General features: G+C 43.7%; 1 protein-coding gene across 1 annotated transcript in view; it reads right to left on the reverse strand.

The window, feature by feature from the left end:
- LOC122808958 (protein SET-like) overlaps nt 1-22,316 on the reverse strand; it is a 600,336-nt gene that overhangs the window by 153,317 nt on the left and 424,703 nt on the right. The window contains exon 5 of the mRNA XM_044080118.1: nt 9,915-10,000. Within this exon, the coding sequence (XP_043936053.1) occupies nt 9,915-10,000 (86 nt within the window). The remainder of the gene's footprint in view (nt 1-9,914; nt 10,001-22,316) is intronic.

Consider the following 22,316-nt stretch of genomic DNA (forward strand, 5'->3'; position numbering starts at 1 on the left):
TGTTTTCTGGATTTTTCTTCCCATGGTAGGCGTAACAAAATCTAATGCAATTTCCTATCCACTTAGAGATTGTCTGTTTTGAAATTGCTTTTCCTTCCATTCCTGTTGCATATGCTACCAGTAGCTGGTCAGTTTTTCTATTGCCCTTGGTCCTGTCCAGGTAGTAACGTAATTGTCTATGTACATCCAAGGTATGCAACAGTCTTTCTCCCCTGTTCTGTGGGTTGGGGAAGAATGTAGGTAGGTGGATAGCTTGGTTTAAAGATACCCTGGAGGCCACCTTTGGCATAAAAGTAGGATTTGTTCTCATGGACACTCTATCTTGATGGAAGATCAGGAAGGGCTGAACTGCCATTAATGCCTGCAGCTCAGATACCCTTCTTGCTGAAGTGATTGCAAGCAGGAAAACAGTTTTCCATGATAAGTATTGTAATTCTGCTGTTGCTGCTGGTTCGAAAGGAGGGAGTGTCAACTTTTCTAGCACAAAGTTCAAGTCCCATGCTGGCAATGGTGGCTTCCTAGGTGGTTTTACATTTTTAATTCCTCTCAGAAACTGCCTGAGCAGAGGATGTGAGAAGACTGGAGGATCCAAGTTGTATTCTGCTGAAATAGCTGATGCATGAATCTTAATGGAAGAATAGGACAGGCCGTTGTGGAAGAGCTCTGCCAAGTATTCCAGGATGTTGGCTATGTTTACCAGTGACACATTTTCTCCTTTTGCAGTACTCCAAATGTGATATCTTTTCCATTTTGCTGAATAATTTTTTCTTGTTGAGGGTCTGCGAGCCTCCAAGATAATGTCTTTAACCCTTTGGGATAAACTTGGGTTATTTGGTCTTATGCAATGTTCCAGGCAGTCAGCTGCAGTGTTTTCAGGTTTGGATGCAGGGTGTTGTAGTTGTTCTGTGTCAACAATAAGGGAACCAGTGGTAGAGGCCATATTTGTTCCCGAGACATGCTCCTCAGTAATGGGTACCAATGTTGCCTTGGCCAGTCTGGAGCTATCAGGATGATCCTTGGACGGTCTTCTTTGATCTTCAATAGCACCTTGTGCATCAAAGGAAGTGGTGGGAATGCATATGCTGTCAGGTTTTTCCAAATGAAAGATAGGGAGTCCACTTTCCAAGCAAGTGGGTGGTACGTCCTTGTGCAGAATTTCTTCAGTTGGTGATTGCGTGGGGATGCAAATAAGTCTATTTCTGGTAGTCCCCATTTTCTTGTAATGGTTTTGAATATGTCCGGATGCAGCATCCATTCGTGGGCATCCGTGGTAGTTCTGCTTAGTATGTCTGCTAGTATGTTTTCTTTTCCTGGCACAAAAATTGCTTGTAACTGAATGTTGAGGCTCAGGGCCACATTCCAGAGTTCCATTGCCATCCGGCATAGAGGATACGAATGTGTGCCTCCCTGTTTGTTGATGTACCACATAACTGTGGTGTTGTCTGTCCTTATCAACAGTTGACCTTGCCGAAGAAATGGTCTGAATGTCTGAATTGCCAGTTTTACTGCCAGCATTTCCTTTTGATTTATGTGTAGGTGCAGCTGGTCTCGAGTCCATAAGCCTTGTATGCACTTGTCCAGCATGTGCGCCCCCCAACCGAGGTCTGAGGCGACCGTAGACATGGTCTGGCTTGGTTGAGTGCTGTGGAAGGGCAGTCCTTTGTTTGATTGACAGGCCTGAGCCCACCATTTGAATTCTTGCTTCAGGCATGGGATTATTGGAATTTGGGTTTCTAGGCTGTGCTTGTGCTGAGACCATAAATTCCTTAGGTACCACTGTAACTTTCTCATATGCAGTCTGGCATGTGGAACCAAAATTATGCAGGATGCCATGAAACCCAAGGCTTGCAGGACTTTTCTTGCTGTTAGCTGGTTCTGTTTTGTTAATGCCAAGAAGTAGAGAAGGAGTTGCTCCTGTTTTTCTACTGTTAGAAATGCCATTTGCTGTGATGTGTCCAGCTCTGCACCCAAAAAGGTTATCCTTTGGGATGGTATCAGCCTTGACTTTTTTATATTGACTGTGTATCCCAGGGCTTGCAGTAGATAAGTGACCCTTTTTAAGTCTTCTGCTAGTTTGTTTTTGTTGTCCGCTTGTAACAGGTAGTCGTCCAGGTAAGGGTAGATTTGAATTCCCTGAAGCCTGCAATGAGCAATTACTGATGCCAGGCATTTCGTGAACACTCTGGGCGCAGTAGATAAGCCAAAGGGCAATGCTGAGAATTGATAATGCTCTGATCCTGCAAGAAGTCTGAGGTATCTTCTGCAATTTGGTCGTATGGGGACGTGCAGGTATGCCTCCTTGAGATCTAGAGTTACCAGCCAAGACTCCTTGCCCAACATGGGAAGAAGCTGCTGTAGGGTCAGCATTTTGAATTTTGGGACAATGAGGTATGTGTTTAAAGCGGACAGGTCGAGAATAGGTCTCCATTGGTTTTCGTTTCTTGGTACCAGGAAGAGCCTGGAGTAAAATCCTTGTCCTTGCTCCATAGATGGTACCTTTTCTACAGCTCTCATCCTTAGTAAGTGAGCTATTTGCTTTAGAGCCTCTGCCTTTTGATTTGGAGGTAGGTTTGGCATTCCTCTCTTCCTTGGTAGAGTATGGAAGTGAAACCTGTAACCTTGGTCTATTGTCTGCAAAATCCACTTGTCTGCTGTGATATAATGCCAGTTTACTGAAAATAAGGCTAGCTTTCCGCCTAAGGGTGCTTCTAGTTGTTCCCTGGTAAGCGGTGCTGGAGCCAAGTCACTGTGATTGTCCTGTAGTCGTGGTGGTGGCTGTATCTGTGGCTGTACCTCGCTGGTTGTTAGCCTGCCACTGACATCCCCTGTAGGCACCTCTGGATTGACCCCTGCCTCTTGAGCGCCTATTCCTGCCTCTCTGAGCTTTGGAGGTGTCTGGAAAGGACCAATTCTTGGAGGGCCAATTCCTGCTAAACCTTGGAGGTTGGACCTGTAAGAAATCTTTGACTGTCTGGACAGATTTTGCCTTCTCTTCCATCTTCTTCAGCACCTGTTGTGCAGGAGAGCCAAACAAATTGATCTTGTCCATGGGAGCATCCAGTAGCTTTGATTTAACATGATCTGGTAAGGCCTGTTCTTTTAACCATGCATGTCTTCTGATCACTGTGCCAGTCATGGCTGATCTAAAGGAAGCCTCCAGTGCATCATAGCCGCATTTTAAGGAATGGTTACTGACCTGCTGAATGTTATATACCATTTCTTGAACAGATTTTTTGTCTAATGGTTCATCCGAGGACAGTTTTTTAGTTAACTGGTCTAACATAAATTCTTGATACTGGATCATGTGGAATTGACAGTCCGGAACCCTGTAGTACCTATCGGGCTTAGCAGGGGCCGGAGGAAGAGAATCAGGAGCAGTAAAGCATCATTAAAAGCATCATCCACAACAGTAAGTACTGGAGAAATGGCTAAAGGCCTATGCTGTGGCAAATGCAAAAAGGTTCTAAGCCTTTTCCTAGAGTCTGAAAAATCCTGGCCCTGCCATTGAAATTGTTCCCTCATAGCATGCAAGGTTTCCCCAAAAGAAAATTCCTCAGGCGGAGAGGCAGAAGGAATGGACTCTTCTGCATCAGAGTCCTCATAAGGAGAAAAAGGGGCCTCTGGAGGGTCTGAATTATCTGATTCATCAGAGGAGCCATCTGAAGAAACTGGCTCAGGGGGCTCTACTCTAGTCCTCTTCTCTGGAGGTGGGTGAGAGGCCCTGTCTGGATGTGTTTGGGATCCCCGGATCAAGAAAATGAGATCCTCTGCTAGACTAAGCATTTGTGAACTAGAACTGGGCCTGTGAGAGGTGGTCTTAGCAGGCACAGTTTTGGTAGTCTTTGCTGCTTTAGCCCTGGCAAAGGCCTTAATCTACATGGATGCAGGAGGCCTAGCAGCTCCACGTGCAGGGGTAGAAATATCCAAAGGGATAGTATCTGATAAATCCTGTGAACCTGCAGGAGCAGGTGGGATGTCAGTAGCAGATTCAGCCAAGCTGGATGAGGCCTCGGTAAGCGGCAAGCTTTCGGCCAAAGGAAGAACCGTGGACTCTGTTTCTGCCGAAACCGAGACACTCGCGGTTGGCTTAACTGCGGTTTCGGCCGAAACCGCGGACCGCGAGTGTCGGTCCTTTTCCTTGCGTTTTTTAGAAATTTGCGTAGTCGGAGCATCCGACGGCATAATGTAAGCAAAAGTGGAGCCGAAAAATTCTTCAGCAAATTCAGACCGACGTCTAAGCGTTCGTCGGTTGAAAGAAGCACAGGCTAGACAAGCTGCTACGTCGTGGTCTGGGCCTAAGCAAGGTAAGCAGTAAGAGTGGAAATCTTTATGAGGTATTTGTTTCCCACAATTTAAACAGTTATTCACTTTTTCTGACATCGGCTGAGGCAAGAAAGAGTCCCCAACGGGGTACTTAGCTTTTTAGAAGTCTTCGGTAGTAGTAGAAGTATTCAGTAGTAGTATTCTCTGGTTCTGACCGACCGGCACGTGCGAACAGCTTCTGCTTCGGGCGCCATGCGGCAAGAAAGACTGAGGAAAATTGCATCGGCTGATGCCTTTATACCCGAATAACTGCAGCTATGACGTCGGGTGAAGTGCGACACCAGCCGAGGCCAGACCCAGACTTTGGAATCCGGCCGACCGAAGGGCTGCCTGACGACAGGACAACCCATTTGTAAGGACTGCAGATGCATCCTTGAAGGACATCGGCAAAGTACCAAAGTGGCCAAGCAAATTCTTTCCCAGGGAAAGAATTCATTTAACAGCCGCTTCGATATTTTGCATTTTCAGACTTTTAAGTTCGACCAAGACGCATTCAAAAGAATGCGTCTTCGGTCTTCTAATATAGACCCATGTAGATATAATCAGGCAATGTTAGGAGATGTAAAAAAGTGTAAGCCTCCAACCTGCTCCATATTTTCACCCAGGACGTCATTCTCACGACATCAATAGTCATGTACTTTGGAATGAAAAGCCAGCAACCATGACAGGCAATTATCAAGATATGCTTCTTTGGAAGCAGCAGATTGTACTGGAAATGATGCTGTTACAAAGCAAAGAGCAGGACTATCTTGTGGGGTTCCCAAATGACCTTGTATCAGAAGGTATCTATTATGTCCATCAATACCATCCAGGAATTCTGTGGAAAAACAGCCACTGCAGTAAGAAGGAGCAATATGAGTATGAGTTATTATTGGCACAACTCCAAGAGACAGACAATGCAGACTAGAACTGTACATATACACGTGCATGTGACATTGAAGTAGCCCAGCTTTTTACAACAAAATAAATTGACAATATAAATGAAAATAAAGAGCTGGATCAATGAAGAATTAAAAAAAAAACTATATGTAAATATATACAGAGATACAACAACGGCCATTTAACTGAAATTCATCTTCAGGAACCGGAACAAAAATGCAAACCGAATGAAAACATTATAAACAGCTGCAGGACAAAAAGAGAAAGCTGTGTTGTGGGATGGACAAACAGTATGATGTCATTCTCAAATTAACCATAAGGTGTAATAATTTGCTGGCTGAAAATAAAGTTCACGGCAAACCTTTGGAGAGAGCAAACAATAAATAAAACAATGCCTGTTAATCCTTGCCTTTCATACCAAGTTGATAAAATAAAGTCATACAACTGTAACAAACATGCAGAAGATAAACAACTCTGTCAAACACAAGGAAGACACTCACTCTAACCTTCTGAACCTAAGGAAGCTAACTGACAGAGAGAAAGTACAGATGAGTAATATCTTACCATATCAGTAGAAGTCCTACTGATCACTGCTGCAGTATTACAAACTGTTGATGTATCTTGCCAGTAACCTGGACGTCGTGCTGGTGTGCCACAGCAAAAACCTTTCACAGAGCCATACATTAGATATATGATCTAAACCTGTGGATGTAAGGGTAGATAAGCGGATGTATGAACATGAAAACCTCACACTATCTTGAGGCCAAGAGACCTGGAGAAAACTGAGGATACAGGCAAAGAAACGGCAGAGAATGGCTCCCATCGATTCACAAGAAACCGGACAAAAACCTAGTTAAAGAGACATAAGGGGGACATACCTCTGAATTGTCTAGATTTTTGTAGAATGTCCAGATAATTGCTTCATATTTTTGTCTGTTCTTAATAAAATGTATAGGTTTTCTAGCAAATCACTGCCGACTGATGTCATAAAATAATGGCATAGATTTGAGTTTCAGACGTCATATCATTCAGAAAATGCATGCTATCACAATTCCTGTTATTCTAGTAACTTTTTAAGTTTATAGGAGAAATATTTTACCTGTCCCTGGTTTTGGGCCTTCACCCCCCCCCCAATTATTTTAGGCTTTGTCCAGATTTATTAGCGCTAAGAAGTTGACAGGTATGATAGGGGATGGATGGGTAGGAAGGAATATTGCAACACTGATCAGTAGGACATCTACAACTGTACTATGTCATTCTTTAGATCATTGTTGCTGTATTCCAAACTATTAGGTGCTTCAGAAAGCTTAGTGAGAAGTATGGGTGGATGTCACAGGAGAGCTATCAACCAATCCAGAGACAAATGACCTGGCAAAGAAGGCTTTGGGTCTGGAGAAAGCATCTACCCTGCAGTGTTTGGTAAAGGTATGCAAAGAAGACCAAGTTGCTGCTTCTAGGATGGCTCATCAGTTCATACCTTTGTAAAGAGCTCCAAAGGAGGCACTGCTCTAGTGGAATATGCTTTTACAGCAGAAGGTAAAGATTTCCCCATGGTGAGTGTAATAAAAGGAAATGGTCAGAGAAATCTAGTTAGTGACAGTTTGTTTAGATAAACAGGCTTTCCCAACCCAGCTTCTTGAAAGGAAACCAACAACTGGTCAGTCTTGCAATTGGTCTTGTCCAAGTAAAGTCTGAGGTGCCTGTGTGCATCTAGAGAATGGAGGATTCTCGCTCTCTCCCTTGTTTTAAAGGGTAAGGAAAAAGGTAGGGATTGATGGTCTGACTGAGGGACAGCTCACTGACTATTTTAGACAAAAATGAGGGGATGGCCCGCAGAGGCAGACAGCTCATTGACTACTTTAGACAAAAATGAGGGATGGGCCTCAGAGGCAGTCTATCCTCATGAAAAATAAGGAAAGGAGGGGATGCCAGCAGGGTTAGGAGCTCAGAAATTCTTCTAGTTGAAGTAATGGCTACTAGAAGCATGGTTTTCCAAGTACAAAATTTAAGACAGGCAGAAGCTACTGGTTTCTAGGACAAAGTTAAGGTCCCAATAAGGACACTCTATGAACAGTCTTCAATGAGCTGACATGGTTGCTTAGGAAAAATCATGGATGTTTGTTATCGCTGGATCTGACGCAGCTACATGGTCAAATTCAGGACATACAAGTTTGGCTAAGGCTTCCCATAACGGTCAGACATCAGCAAACTGAAAGAAAGGAGCCTTAACTGGACTGAAATAAATGTTGCTGAAAAAAGGGAACCAGATTTGTCTTAGCCAGTAGGATGCAATCCCAGTAACCTTGGCTTTATGTATTTTTTTTTCTTTTTCCTGGATGAACTTCATGGAAAATTAACATATTGGGAGTGGGATGATAAAGAATGGAGAAGTAGAGGAATTTTATTAAGGGAGGTTGAATCATGTATTTCATAAGCAATACAACAGTTTATGGAATGGGGTAATGTTTAAGGAAACTGACAGGAGAAGGCTGTAAAACTTATTGGCAGAAAAGCAAAAATACATTTGATACTCAGTTTCAAAAATGGGATTAAAAGGGCCTAATCTTTAAAGATGATTTGAAAGTCAGATACACATAACTTTAAAACGTTTACTCAAGTATAATATGATTACAAACGGATACAAAAAGACACTGTTTTTTTTATAATTTCATAGTGTCAAAGACACAAGTGACAGAAAAAGAAGAAAAGATACAAAGAAGAAGGAGAGGAAACTCAAAAGCAAAAAAAGAAAGGGTAAGAAGGAAGAATGCTGGTGCACAGTGATTTACAATGAGTTAGGTTTCTAATAAGTAGTGGCTACAGAGAGACTTCGATTAAGATGAGCTAAACATATGGCTTTAATGGTAATTATTAGCAGAAAACCTGGAATATGACTAAATGTTTGAGAGTAAAATGGCCAGCTAGAAACCTAAATTTCAGACAGATGCTTATTTGGTATAAAGCTCCAAAGAGGTTGGCAGAGGGGAGATTATGGCATAGTAATGTTTGCTGTAGTTGTGGGGAGGAAGAAGCAGATAACTTACATATTAGATGGCCCTATAAGGTAGTGCATGCAGAGCAGAACAAGATTACAAGAATATGGACAGAAGTACATGACTGAGGTGGTAAGGCAGTGGATTACTAAGCCTGCTTTAGAGCACAGAGAGGAAAAGGTTTTGGAGGAGCTACGACAGATGACAAATATTATTACTGGTAAGAAATAAGGAAGTAGATATGAACTGGAAACTGGAAATATCAAGGAGAACAATTAGAAATAAATAAGTGGGCTACAGAGACTATGATAAGCAGCCCTAAAACAAATAAGGCTCAAGCAGATGGGAGCAAATAGAAAGACAGATTCAAGCAAAGAAGGGAAGAAAAAAAGAAAATGTCAGGCGAAGGCTATATAATGTGTGGGACAGCAAGGACACTAGCGCTACCACAGTGGTTGCAATGGCTCCTATTGAAATGTCAGAATTCAAAATGAGTGTGGAAAAACGAGAGCTAAAATGTAGATGAAGAGTGAATCTCGAACATCGCTCTTCTTTAAATTTTCTTTTTTGCGGAACCCCCCCCCCCAAAAAAAAAAACATATACATACTAACTCCAAGATCACCATACCATAGAGAAAAAGGGAATATCCCAACAAATGGTCATCTTGGGCTTCGTATATGTCAGTCCATTTTTTTTGGCTATTCAGTCTCCGTGTTTCAGGACATGCTTTAGCAAATACAAACATTTCAAAAGGTTACTGGTTGCAATAGGTGTAAGAGCTGTGTCATGAACAAAAAGCAAAGGGAACAATTAGGATGCTCAAGTTTCATACAACAATTCTGGTATGGGATACTGTTGTTTGTTGACATTTTTGTTGACATGTTAAAAATGATGACTGAATGCTACTTAAGTTAGTTTCTGTTTTTAGAAATGTATACAGTCAGGGGATTGCCTCTTGACACTTAGTATTATTGCATCTAATAAAAGATGTAAAGCAATTTTGAAAATATGGTTACTTTTACAATACTGAATATCAGTGACAAAAATATTTAAAAAATATCCAAATAAAGTCATCAGGCTTGTTTATAACCTACAACAGGAAATACATACATAATGAATGAACTACCCCTTTTTTATATCTGTAGTCACCACTCTTGGTGGAGGTGGAGTCCAGGATCATCATCTTGAAAAACCTGAAGATAACCATTACACTAAACTCAGAATTCAAAACGGATCCCCTTCATATGTTCAAAATTCTGGAACATCGGACCTGTAATCATCGAAGACCAGAGAATCAAAGTTCTAAAATATCGAACCTTGTGAATGGAGACTACCATACAGTGCTGAATGGGAATTTTTCCCATTCTCTTCACTGTAGTGCGATCTCAGAGTTGATATATTGAAGTAGCAGGGGTGTGGGGGGTGCAGGGGAGTGTGCCCCCTACAAAAATGTGAAATCAGAAGTATTCAAATTTTAATTTTTTTTGTCATGGGTTCGATATTTCAGAACTTCAATACTCTGGGCTGCGATGATCAGAGTTTCGATGTTCCGGAATTTCAAACATATGAAGTAGATCCGTAGCCACCAGCCTTGGTGGTGGTGGAGTCCAGGGTCATCATCTTGAAAAACCTGAAGACAACCATTGCACTAAATTCAGAATTAAAAATATACCACAATACAGCCAAATTTACTGGATAAGGTTCCAGAAAACAATCACCTGTCTTCTTGACCATTTTCACCACTGTCACATTCAGTGATAAGGTAGTACTGGAGAGGATTAGGCCACAGGTCTTCTTTAATAATCTGCAAATAAACAAAATAAGTTACCTATGCAGTACCATTTTGTGTAGAAGTCTCTTATGCGTTTACTTTTACAGTGGTGTGCTTGACATGCATCCCCATGAAAGAGATAAATACAATTTTTTCTAGCTTACACTACAAACTACTGATCAAACGAATGTGGACAATTCTAGTTCAACTAAAAGACTGCTGAATGCCTGCAACAAATGTAAAGGTATTCTGGACTCCCTAGGGTAAACATGTACACCCCCTACTTTAGACTACTTGCAAAGACGGGGAAAAATAAAGCCCCACTGTAAACAGAAAATCCTAGCTATGAAGCTTGGTAAAATATGCAGCAAAAACCAGCAAGCTACAAAGCATTTACCCACAACACATTTTTGAAATAAGCACTCGAAGAAAATACTCCCTAGCAGAATAACCCATGTATTATCTAAAGGACAGCTGGCCGCATAATGTTAAAAACAATGCAGCTAGTAAGTGTTAACACTTTCTTACTAAAAGTAAAGTACATAAGTTATGGGTCCCTATCTTGCTAAACTTATGTTGCCAAAAAAGCAAAAAGTGTCAATTGCCAAGGCATGGAGATGCCCCTTTCCCCAATTCGTATCAAGGAAACAAAGGGACGTGAACAGATCGGCTGACTGAAAGATCTGAAAACACCTTTAGAAGAGAATAAGACATGCAGTCCTAGCAGAAAAGTGTGGTTCACCACAATTGTAATCATGAAGCTGTGACAGCTGCCTAGCATATGTGGTTACTACCACATCCAATATAGTCTTCTAACTGATGAACTTCAACTTATATCAGACAGTGGGCTCAAATGGCACACACATGAGCTTGTGCACCATTAAAAGCCATGGCTTAAAGGAGGACAGTACTTCTTCATGAAGGGATAAAGACAGAGGGCACACACAAATTGTTTAATAATCCTGAGCTGAGCCTGATTTCTGCCTGCTATGTCATTATGACCTGAATTGGGAGAAACATGCACCATAACCAAGTAACTAAAACCCAAATGAAACATATTTCACATATGATAAACACATCAGGTTTGAAAACAAGTCTAAGCTTTTCTTTCTGGGTGGTGAAACACTTCAATTGTGATACAGCTGTACACCCAGGGCAGGGATCCCTATGTAAAATGTGGTAAATCACCAGCTGTTTAGCATCTATACTGATATCAAGAACAGCACAATATTAGTCATGTAGTCTAGCTTCCTTATACTACTGCATAGTCTGAAAATCAAACAAAAAGAATTAGAAGCTCAAAACCATGCATCAATCTATAATGCACTGAGACAAGGTACTGCTGTAGTTTCCAATAAATCTCTCTGTATTCAAGACAATGTAGCAATAAACCTGAAACTTTGGGTCCAGAAGTTTGAATTATTTCTGTCAGTAGAATAAAAAAGAGACAGCAGTTACAATTGTGACATATGTCTACATGTTGCAGAGGGGGAAAAATGATTACATTTACTACTTTTGAGCTTTAAGAACAGCAACAGCAAGAAAGAGACAAAGAGGGATGCCAAACACAAAATAGAAACTTTGGCAACATTATGAGATGTGGAAAAAAATCTGCTGTGTGCATACCTCTCAACCTGGAAACATCAAAAATTTGGACAAAGCCCATGAAAAATAGGTACAAATCTGTATGCTCATTAACATAAAATTTGCATACATAATTATGTAACCACACCCACTCCAAAGGGATTGTACCAACTTTCAAACGCAACCTGAAGAACAGACAACCAAAATATGGCCCCAAAGTCCCCAACAGCCATTCCAATGTCCCATTACTTGGCTATTTTGGACCATTTACCATAAACACTGTAATGAACATACTTCTTACTTACTTACTTCTACAATGATTATATGGATTTCATGTATTTTACATTTTATAGCGCAAACACTAATAGACATCTGCTAAACAAAATACAGTCTCACAATGAAACTAGACTTAGTATTAAAACTTCTCTGCCCTTGAAACTCACATTCATTGAAACAGCATTGGAACCCACATTCAAAGAAAATGCATCTGGCCAGTGGTGGATAAAGATTATCCTTGGGCTGTTTTCAAGTCATAGGCCCCTGGCACATGAAACAAATATGTGTTCTTTGATACACCTTCCTGACTGTATTAAATTATATTCCTTGTATAATACAGCACACTTGTTAGAGCATGTTTAAATTTAGTGTTTTGAACATTTTTCCAGTAAGCAATGAAACAAAACGCATGAACCAGTAACGACAAAACTGCCCAGTTCAGACCATTTCCATCATAAAAGTCTACTCAAACGTCTGAAATCCACGAGTATCAGTAAAAATGCACAAAATCTCTGAAGTGAAAGTCATCTAAATAATTCCACATTAAAGACATCTGTAACTAATGCAGAGGTTGCTGCATCTGCATTTCTAGTGCCTGTTTTCTTTCGTCAATCCAGATGACTAACAGGCAACAAAAGCCAAAAGGTACAGTTATGTACACTTACCATAAATGTAGATGTTCGAGTGTATTCACTGTTGCAGTCATCACATTTGGGTTATCTGCTTGCAGTAGCCCTCAGTCAGCCTGATTAACAAAGTCTTGGGTCCTGCATCGGTTGCTGTCTCTTCTTCCATGACGTCAGGTCATCAGGGGTATAAAACATGCAGCCAACGCCATTACATCAGTTTTTCTTGCCCCAGATATCAGGTGACCCCCAATGGGGAGCAATTAAATATATAAAAATACAAGGTTATACCTAGACCAAAAGGTTTTTAAGCATAGTAAAGGAGAGTAGAGGTATAGCTAAAAGAAGACAGGGGTCTGGAGAGAGGGTAACCAGGACTGCAACAGTGAATACACTCGAACATCTAATTTATGGTAAGTACACATAACTGTACTATGTTCTTCGTGTTTCACTTTTGCAATCATCACATTTGGGTAGATTTTTGATGCAGGATGGGAGGAAGAATTTAGATAGCATTACGACCAGCTATAAGGCCCTGCAAGACTGCAGTGACAAAGACAGCTCTGGATTTTGAGAAAATTGGCAAATGGTAATGCTTGGTGAAAGTATGTACAGAACTCCAGGTAGCAGCTTCTAGGATGTCCCTGGTAGGGACACCTCTGAGAAAGGCTGCAGAGGTTGATGCAGCCCTGGTTGAGTGGGGTCTGATCCCCTGTGGGATAGGTTTTCCATGGTGCTTATAGCAAAAATAAATGCAATGGCCTATCCATTTAAAAATGGTTTACTTTGAAATAGCCTTCCCCTCTGTCCCTGCAGCAAATGTCACCAGCAGTTGTTCAGATTTCCTTTGAGGTTTAGTCCTGTCCAAGTAGAATCTAAGTTGTCTGTGCACATCTAAGGAGTGCAGTATCCGTTCCCCTTTGTTCTGTAGATTAGGAAAGAAGGTTGGCAAATGGACGGACTGATTAAGAGCCACACTGGATACCACCTTGGGCATGAAGGAGGGATTGGTTGTGAGTGACACCCTGTCCGCATGAAAGATGATGAAAGGCTTCACTGCCATGAGGGCCTGTAATTCAGATACCCTTCTAGCTGAAGTGATTGCTAAAAGGAAAGCTGTTTTCCAGGAAAGGAATTTTAAATCTGCAGTAGCGGGTGGCTCGAAAGGAGGAAGAGTGAGTTTATCCAATACAAAGTTAAGGTCCCAGGCTGGAGTTGGAGCTCTCCTGGGTGGTCTTAAATTTTTGCCCCCTCAGAGGAACTGCCTGTGCAGTGGATGAGAGAAGGGAGGTTCTGTGTTATAATGAGCTGAAATGGCTGAGGCGTGAATTTTGATGGAGGAAAAAGACAGGCCCTTGTGAACATCTCAGTTAAGTATTGCAAACTCTGAGGTAAATTGGGCGCTGCTGTGCTTATCCCTTGAGATTGGTTTCAGACATAGAATCTTTTCCATTTTTCAGCATAAGATTTTCTAGTACTAGGCCTCCTTGCCAAGATGATATCCATCACTGGTTTACTGAGGGATGGTAATGGAGAGATTAGGAAATTAGCCAGGCTGCTAGGTTCAGTGTTTGAAGCTGAGGGTGCAGAATCTGGTTCTCCTGCTGAAACAACAGGGTAGGGGTCTGAGGCAGGTGCCATGGGGCCAACAGTGACACAGACAGTGACAACAGAGGGCACCAGGGTTGGCATGGCCAGTCTGGAGCAATCAAAATCGTCCTTGGTTTGTCCTGTTTAATCTTTAGTAGTACTTTGGAGAGCAGAGGCAGAGGAGGAAAGGCATAAACTGATAGGTTTTTCCAGCTGATGGACACAGCATCCACTTTCCATGCTTATTTGTGGGGAGTCCTTGTGCAAACTTATCCAACTGATGGTTCTGGGGGGAGGCAAACCGGTCTATATCTCGGCTCCCCACATTTGCTTGTCAACATGTTGAAAATCCTTGGTTCCAGTTTCCACTCATTTGGGTCCATGAGGTTTCTGATTAGTCCGTCTGCCAGTCTATTCAGTTTTCCTGGCAAAAATTGAACTTGAAGATGCACTTGGCAGCTCAAGACTGTGTTCCACAATGCCATGGCTAGTCTGTAGAGGAGGTAAGAATGGGTACACCCCTGCTTGTTTATGTACCACATAACAGTGGTGTTGTCCGTCTTTACTATTAACTGTCCTGGAAGAATGTGGTCCTTGAAGGTTGTCAGAGCATTCTGTACAGCTAACATTTCTTTTTGATTGATATGCGGGTGCATTTGACTTGGGTTCCATTTGCCCTGAATGCACTTCCCTGCCAGGTGAGCCCCCCATGCATAGTCTAATGTGTCTGTTAGGGTTTGGGCGGCAAGGGGTAGTGTGAATGGTAGTCCCTTGTTTTGGTGGCAGGCCTCTGCCCACCAATGGAACTCTAGGCAAGGTATGATAGGAATCATTGCTTCTAGATCCTAAGAATGTTGACCCCATAGGCTTTTTAGGTACCATTGTAGTTTCCTCATATGCAGCCTTGCATATGGAATTAGAAGAATGCAGGAGGCCATGAACCCCAAGGCTTGCAGTATTTGCCTTGCAGATAGCAGGGTTTTTGTGGCCACTTGTTTGAAGTAGGCTGTCAAATGAATTTGTTTCTCTGGCGTGAGGAAAGCCATCTGGGAAGTTGTATTCAAGCTTGCTCCCAGGAATATAATTTGTTGACACTGTACCAGGTGTGATTTATTTTAGTTTATGGTGTACCCCAGAGAAGTTAGCACCCTTTGCACAAAGGCTAGATGATTCAAAAGCATGTCCTGGCTTTCTGCCTGAATTAGACAATCGTCCAGGTATGGGTATATTTGAATATTTATTTACCTGCAAAATGCAATGACTGGAGCTAGGCACTTTGTGAATACCCTGGGTGCAGTAGATAAGCCAAAGGGCAGTGCAGACAATTGATAGTGCGTGTAGCCTGCTTTGAAGCATATGTATCTTCTGCAAGATTCCCTGACTAGGATGTGCAGGTATGCTTCATTTAAATTTAGTGTTGCCAACCAGACATCTTTGCTTAGCATAGGAAGCAACTGGTGAAGAGTCAGCATCTTGAATTCTGGAATCACCAAAAAGGTGTTTAGAGTAGACAGGTTCAGGATAGGATGCCATGAATTGCCTTTTCTGGGTACCAGGAAAATTCTTGAGTAGAAACCTTGTCCCTTTTCCTCTTCTGGTAACAACTGAATAGCCCCTATGCTTAGGAGAGAGAGAACTTGCTTTTGGCCCTCTGCCCACTGATTTGGGGGTAGATCTGGCCAACCGCTTGGTGTTGGTAACGTGTGGAAGTGAAATCTGTATCCTTGGGACACTATATTTAAAACCCATTTGTCCTGGGTAATGAGTTCCCTGTTCTTTGCATGAAGAGCAACCCCCAAAGGGGCAGTCAGTTGAGAAGTACTTGGAGGTTTTAAAAATAAGTCACTGAGACAGGGGGGAGTTTTATTACTCCCAGATTTGGAAGTGGAGGCACCCCAGGGCTTAGTCCTGTGCGTACCCTGGGACTGAAGCCTGGGTGCTCTGCTGGAACTGGGTTTGGACTGAGAAGGTCTGGAAGAGGCAGGGAAGGACCAATTCTTAGAAGGCCAATGCCTACTAAATCTTGGAGGTTGCACTTGTAAAGAACTTTAACAGTTTGCACAGATTTTAGCTTTTTCCACCATCTTTTTAAGAACAACTTCTGCTTTGTTGTCAAACAGGCGGTCCTGATTTAAGGGAGCATCCAGCTTTAACATGATCTGGCAAGGATTGCTCCTTAAGCCAAGCATGCCTTCTACGTACAGACCCAGTTACAGCAGCCCCGCAAAATTCCTTCTAGTGAATCAAAACCACATTGCAAAGTATGTTTCCAACTTGTTCAGCACAATGCATTAAATCCTGTAAATCCTTACTTTCAGCACAATCAGGAATCAACATTTTCTGTTTAAGCCATCCAATAATATGCTGCTGATACTTTGACATATGAAACTGGCAGTTTAGGGCCCGAATGGCCAAAGTTGCAGAAGTGTATACCTTCTTACCCCATCTATCCAGCGCCCTGGTGTCTCTCTCAGAGGGGGTAGGATTTAATGCCCTTGGGTCCCTGTGAAATGGTCTCAGGATTCGCAGTAGGATTTTTGAAAAGGAACTTGTGAGAGTCAGGAAACCTGTAATATCCATCAGTTTTTCTGGGAGCAGGAGGTAATGAGTCAGGGGCCAAGCTAGATTCAGAAAAAGCATCATCAACAATGTCTAGTACAGGAGGTACGGCTAAAGGCCTGTGCTGGGGCAGGAGTAAGAAATCCCTAAGCCTCTTTTTAGAATCAGAAAAATCCTGACTTTCCCAACGAAAACGCTCCTTAAGAGAATGCAAGGTTTCACCAAAAGAGAATTCCTTTGGGGGGGGGGAGCAGATGGAATAGAGTCCTCAGCATCAAAATCCTCATAGGTAGATGAAGGTAAATCTTGGTCATCAGAGGAAACAGAAATTTCAGAATCCTGGTCAGAAGTATCATAATCAAACTCAGTCCTAGGTCTCTTAGAGGGGAAAGGTTGGCTTCCCCTGATTAGAGTAATAAGGTCTTCAGCCATTCTTATTTGTTTTTTAGGCAAGGAGGCATGTTTTCTAGGCATGGTTCGAGTTTTAGGCCTTGAAGAAGTAGATGGCTTTGGTTTAATATGCAAGTCAGTAGGCCTGAATACACCCTCAGAAGCCGGTGCCTGCACAGCAGCTCTGGACCCATCCAAGGTAGAGACATCCACAGGTTCTACAGTTGAAGCATCTTGCGACATACCGGACTCTGAATGGGTCTCAGTAGAGGCCTGCGAATCTGAAGTAGTGGTTATCAGGGGCTGCGAAAGCATCTCACTGAGTACCGGCAAACTGGCGACTGGCTTATGAGAAGCGTTGTCGGCAGCTTTGGACCTAGGCGACCTGTCTTTATCTTTGCGTTTTTTTTCAGAATGTCGGTAGTCGGATGGCTTACCGAAGACATATTAGGATAATTGAACCGAGCACCAAAATATTTATTATCATTTATCTCATATATGGGCTACCACCAACTATGAACAAATAATATGAAGCCCTTGTAGTTTCCTCATATGCAGTCTGGCATATGGAATTAGTAGTATGCAAGATGACTTCAAGGAGGAGATGACAGCAACCGACGCCGGACCAAGAATTTGGAACTCAGGCCGGCTGGGGAACTGCCTGACATCAGGATAACCCAAGTGTAATGACTGCAGCAGTGTCGCACGATGAACATCGGATGCAATGGCCTATCCATTTAGAAATAGCCTTTCCTTGTGATCCTGCAGCACATGACACTAAAAGTTGTTCAGTCTTTCTGAAAGCTTTAGTTCTGTCCAAGTAGAAGCGTAGCTGCCTGTGTATGTCCAAAGAATGCAGAATTTTCTCACCCTTGTTCTGTGGATTTGGATAAAAGGTAGGCAAGTGAATGGTTTGGTTGAGGGCCACACTGGACACCACCTTCGCTGAAGCGAATGAGATGATTTAGAGGGTAATGCAGGAAGGACCAGTGGACTTGGAGGGTCCACTGCAGGACCCTCATGTGCAAACGCACCTTGGGCAGCAGGTTGATGGCAGCTGCCATCGACCCTAGGGCCCTCAGGACCAAAGCTGCTGAAGGAGCTGGGGATTGAAGAATGGCCCGCACATGGAGTCTCAGGTTTTGAAGTCGGTCCGAAGTCAAGAAGGCTAGGAGCCGGCTTGTATCCAATCTGGCTCCGATGAAGTCTAGGATTTGTGTCGGCAGAAGGGAAGATTTTTCTACATTGACTATGATCCCCAGCCGGGGAGCTAGTCGGAGGAAAGAGTCCCTGGCCGCGCAGAGTAGATGCCTTGTGGGGGTGGTCAGGAGACATTCGTCCAGGTAGGGGAAGACCTGAATTCCCTGGAGTCTCAGGTGGGCCGCTATCACTGACAAAACCTTGGTAAACACCCTGGGGGCTGTGGTGAGACCAAAGGGAGGGACCCTGAATTGGTAATGGCTGGCTCCTAGCTGGAAGTTGAGGAACCTCCTGGAGCGTCTGTCCATCAAGATGTGGTAGTATGCATCCTTTAGGTCTATAGAGCACATCCAGTCGTTCTCCTGCAAGAGGGGGAGAATGGATTGAAGTGTGACCATCCGGAACTTTTCCTTGGTTACTGACAGGTTCAAGAGGGATAGATCGAGGATTGGCCTTAAGTCCCCCGTCTTTTTTGGCACCAAGAAGAACCTGGAGTAAAAGCCCGATCCGAACTGGTCTGGGGGGATGTGCTGAATGGCTCTTTTTTCTAGCAGCTGCTGGATTTCCGCAGCCGCGGCCTCCCTCTGATCGGGGGGGACATCAGGGAGGAATCTGGGATTGCAAGGGGGATGAAGAAACGGGATTTGGTAACCTCTGGATATGATACGAAGCACCCAGCAATCAGTCGTGATGGACTCCCAAGCTGCCAGGTGCCTCAAAAATGCCCCCCCCCCCGACTGCCTCCAGAGTGGAGCAGTCGGGTAACCCCTCAGGGTTGCTGCATGGGCCGATCAGAGAATGATTCTCTGGACCCAAAACTCCTTGGACCCCCTCTGCCCCTAGGGCGGTGTCCACCCTGTCCTCCCTCTGCCTTGGAAGGACTGGGTGTCCGGAGCGTCACGGGACTGTTGCGACTTCCGGAACCACATCTTCTGCCCCTTTTGGTTCTTGGAGAAAGACCTCTGGGGAGCAGAGACTCCGACGGCAGACGTCTTCCTGTCCTTCTCGCTCTGGACTAAAGTTTCGCGTACGGTTTTGCCAAAGAGGGCAGAACCATCGAATGGGGCATTAGCGAACGACACTTAAAGGGTTCCGCAAAATCACAGTGGTGGAGCCACGCCTGTCGCCTCATGACGATGCCTGCTCTGCTAGCTCTAGCGGCTCCTTCCGTAGCATGGGATAGTAGCCGCATAGAGGTATTAGAAATAGACCTTAGAGTGGCCATTCGGGCAGAGTACACCTGCTTGTCCTCCGCCAACATGGACTCCGGGGGCGACCCAGTGTACTCTTTAATAAGGTCTCGCTGGAGCCGTATGTTCTGTGGATTAGAAAAGAAGGCAAATAAATGCACTGATTAAGGGCAACACTGGATACCACCTTGGGCATGAAGGAGGGAATGGTCCTAAGGGACACCCTGCCCGCATGACAGATGATGAAAGGCTCCAATGCCATGAGGGCCAGTAATTCAGACATCAGTCTTGCTGAAGTGATGGCTAAAAGGAAGGTTGTTTTCCAAGAAAGGAATTTGAACTCTGCATTTGCAGCTGGCTCAAAAGGAGGTAGAGAGAGTTTTTCCAATACAAAGTTAAGGTCCCAGGCTGGAGTAGGGGCTCTCCTGGGTGGTCTTAAGTTTTTGGCCCCACTGAGGAACTGCTTCAGCAGTGCATGAGAGAAGAGGGGTGGTTCTGTGTTGTAATGAGCTGAAATGGCTGAGGCATGAATTTTGATGGAGGAAAAGGAAAGGCCCTTTTCCTGCATTTCAGTTAAGTATTGAAGAATCTGAGGTAAATTGGGCGCTGATGTGCCAATTACCTGAATTTGGTTCCAGGAACAGAATCTTTTCCATTTTCAGCATAGGATTTTGTAGTACTAGGCCTCCTTGCCTCCAGAATGACATCCATCACTTGCTTACTGAGAGATGATAACGGAGAGATCAGGTAATTAGCCAGACTGCCAGGTTCAGGGTTTGAAGCTGTGGGTGCTGAATCAGGCCCTCCTCCTGGGACAGCAGGGCAGGGGTCTGAGGCAGGTGCCATGGAGCCAACAGTGACACACTACGCAAAAGGGGGTACCAGTGTTGGTGTGGCCAGTCTGGTGCAATCAGTATTGTCCTTGGTTTGTCCTGTTTGATCTTTAGTAGTACCTTGGAGAGGAGAGGCAGAGGGGGAAAGGCATAAACTGATAGGTTTTTCCAGGTGAAGGACAGGGCATCCACTTTCGAAGCTTGTTTGTAGGGAGTCCTTGTGCAGACTTTGTCCAATTGGTAGTTCTGGGGGGAGGCAAACAGGTATATCTCTGGGCTCCCCCATTTGTTTCTCAACATGTTGAATATCTTTGGTTCCAGTTTCCACTCGTGTGGGTCCATGAGATTTCTGTTTAGTTCGTCTGTCAGTGTATTTAGCTTTCCTGGCAGGAACCGAGCCTGTAGGTGCACTTGGTAGCTCAAGGCTGTGTGTGTTCACACAGCCAAGGCTAGTCTGCAGACTGGGTATGAGTGGGTTCCCCTCTGTACCACATAACAGTGATGTTGTCCGTCTTTACCATTAATTGTCCTGGAAGAATGTGGTCCTTCAAGGCTGTCAGAGAATTATGTACAGCTAACATTTCTTTTTGATTGTTATGCAGGTGCATTTGACTTGGGTTCCATTTGCCCTGAATGCACTTCCCTGCCAAGTGAGCCCCCCATGCATAGTCTGATGAGTCTCTTGTTAGGGTTTGAGCAGTGAATGGCAGTCCCTTGTTTTGGTGGCAGGTCTCCGCCCATCAAGGAAACTCTATCTGTAGACAAGATATGATAGGAATCATTGATTCTAGATCCTGAGAATGTTGACACCATAGGCTTTTTAGATACCACTGTAGTTTCCTCATATGCAGTCTTGTATATGGAATTAGGAGAATGCAGGAGGCCAAGAACCCCAGGGCTTGCAGTATTTTCCTTGCAGATAGTTGGGTCTTTGTGGCCAGTAGTTTGAAGTAGGCTGTCAAATGAACTTGTTTCTCTGGCGTGAAGTAGGCCATCTGGGAAGTTGCTCTCAGGAATACAATTTGTTTGCAGAGTACAAGATGTGATTTCTTTTTGTTTACGGTGTACCCCAGAGAAGTTAGCAATTTCTGTACAACACCAGATGATTCGATAGTATGTCCTGGCTTTCTGCCTGAATTAGACAATCGTCCAGGTATGGGTATATTTGAATATTTCTTTGCCTGCAAGATGCAATGACTGGAGCTAGGCACTTTGTGAATACCCTGGGCACAGTAGATAAGCCAAAGGGCAGTGCAGAGAACTGATAGTGCATATAGCCTGCTTTGAAGCGTAGGTATCTTCTGCAAGAATCCCTTATTGGGATGTGCAGGTAGGCTTCCTTAAAATCCAGTGTTGCTAACCAGGCATCTTTGCCTAGCTTAGGAAGCAGCTGATGAAGAGTTAGCATCTTGAATTTTGGGATCACCTAAAATGTGTTTAGGATAGGCGGGTCCAGGAGATGACGACAGTTGTCGTCTTTCCTGGGCACCAGGAAAAGTCTTGAGAAGAAACCTTGTCCCCTTTCTTCTACTGAGACAGGTTGAATAGCCCCTGATGCTTAAGAGAGAGAGAACTTGCTTTTGAGCCTCTGCCCAGTGATTTGGGGGTATACCTGGCCAACTGTTTGGGGTTGGTAAGGAGTGGAAGTGGAATCTGTATCCTTGGGAAACTATATTTAAAACCCAATTGTCCTTAGTAATGAGTTCCCATTTTTTTGCCTGCAAGGCAATCTTTCCACCTAAAGGAACAGTCAGTTGTGCACTGCTTGAAAGTTTTAAAGTTAAGTCATTGAGACAGTTTACCATAGGGGGGAGTATTACTACTCCCTGCTTTGGAAGTGGGAGTCCTTCACTACTAAGTCCTGTGAGTACCTTGGGACTGAAGCCTGGGTGTTCTGCTGGTTCTGGGTTTGGACTGAGAAGGCCTGGAAGAGTCAGGAAAGAACCAATTCTAGGGCCAATGCCTACTAAATCTGGGAGGCTGTACTTGCAGGAAATCTTTAACTGTTTACATAGATTTAGCTTTTTCCTCCATCTTTTTAAGTACTACTTCTGGCTTTGTTGCCAAACAGGCAGTCTTGGTTTAAAGGAGCATCCAGCAA

Source organism: Protopterus annectens, chromosome 8.part0, assembly GCF_019279795.1.
Source record: "Protopterus annectens isolate FY-2018-M chromosome 8.part0, PAN1.0, whole genome shotgun sequence".
In the NCBI taxonomy this organism is placed as follows: Eukaryota; Metazoa; Chordata; order Ceratodontiformes; family Protopteridae; genus Protopterus; species Protopterus annectens.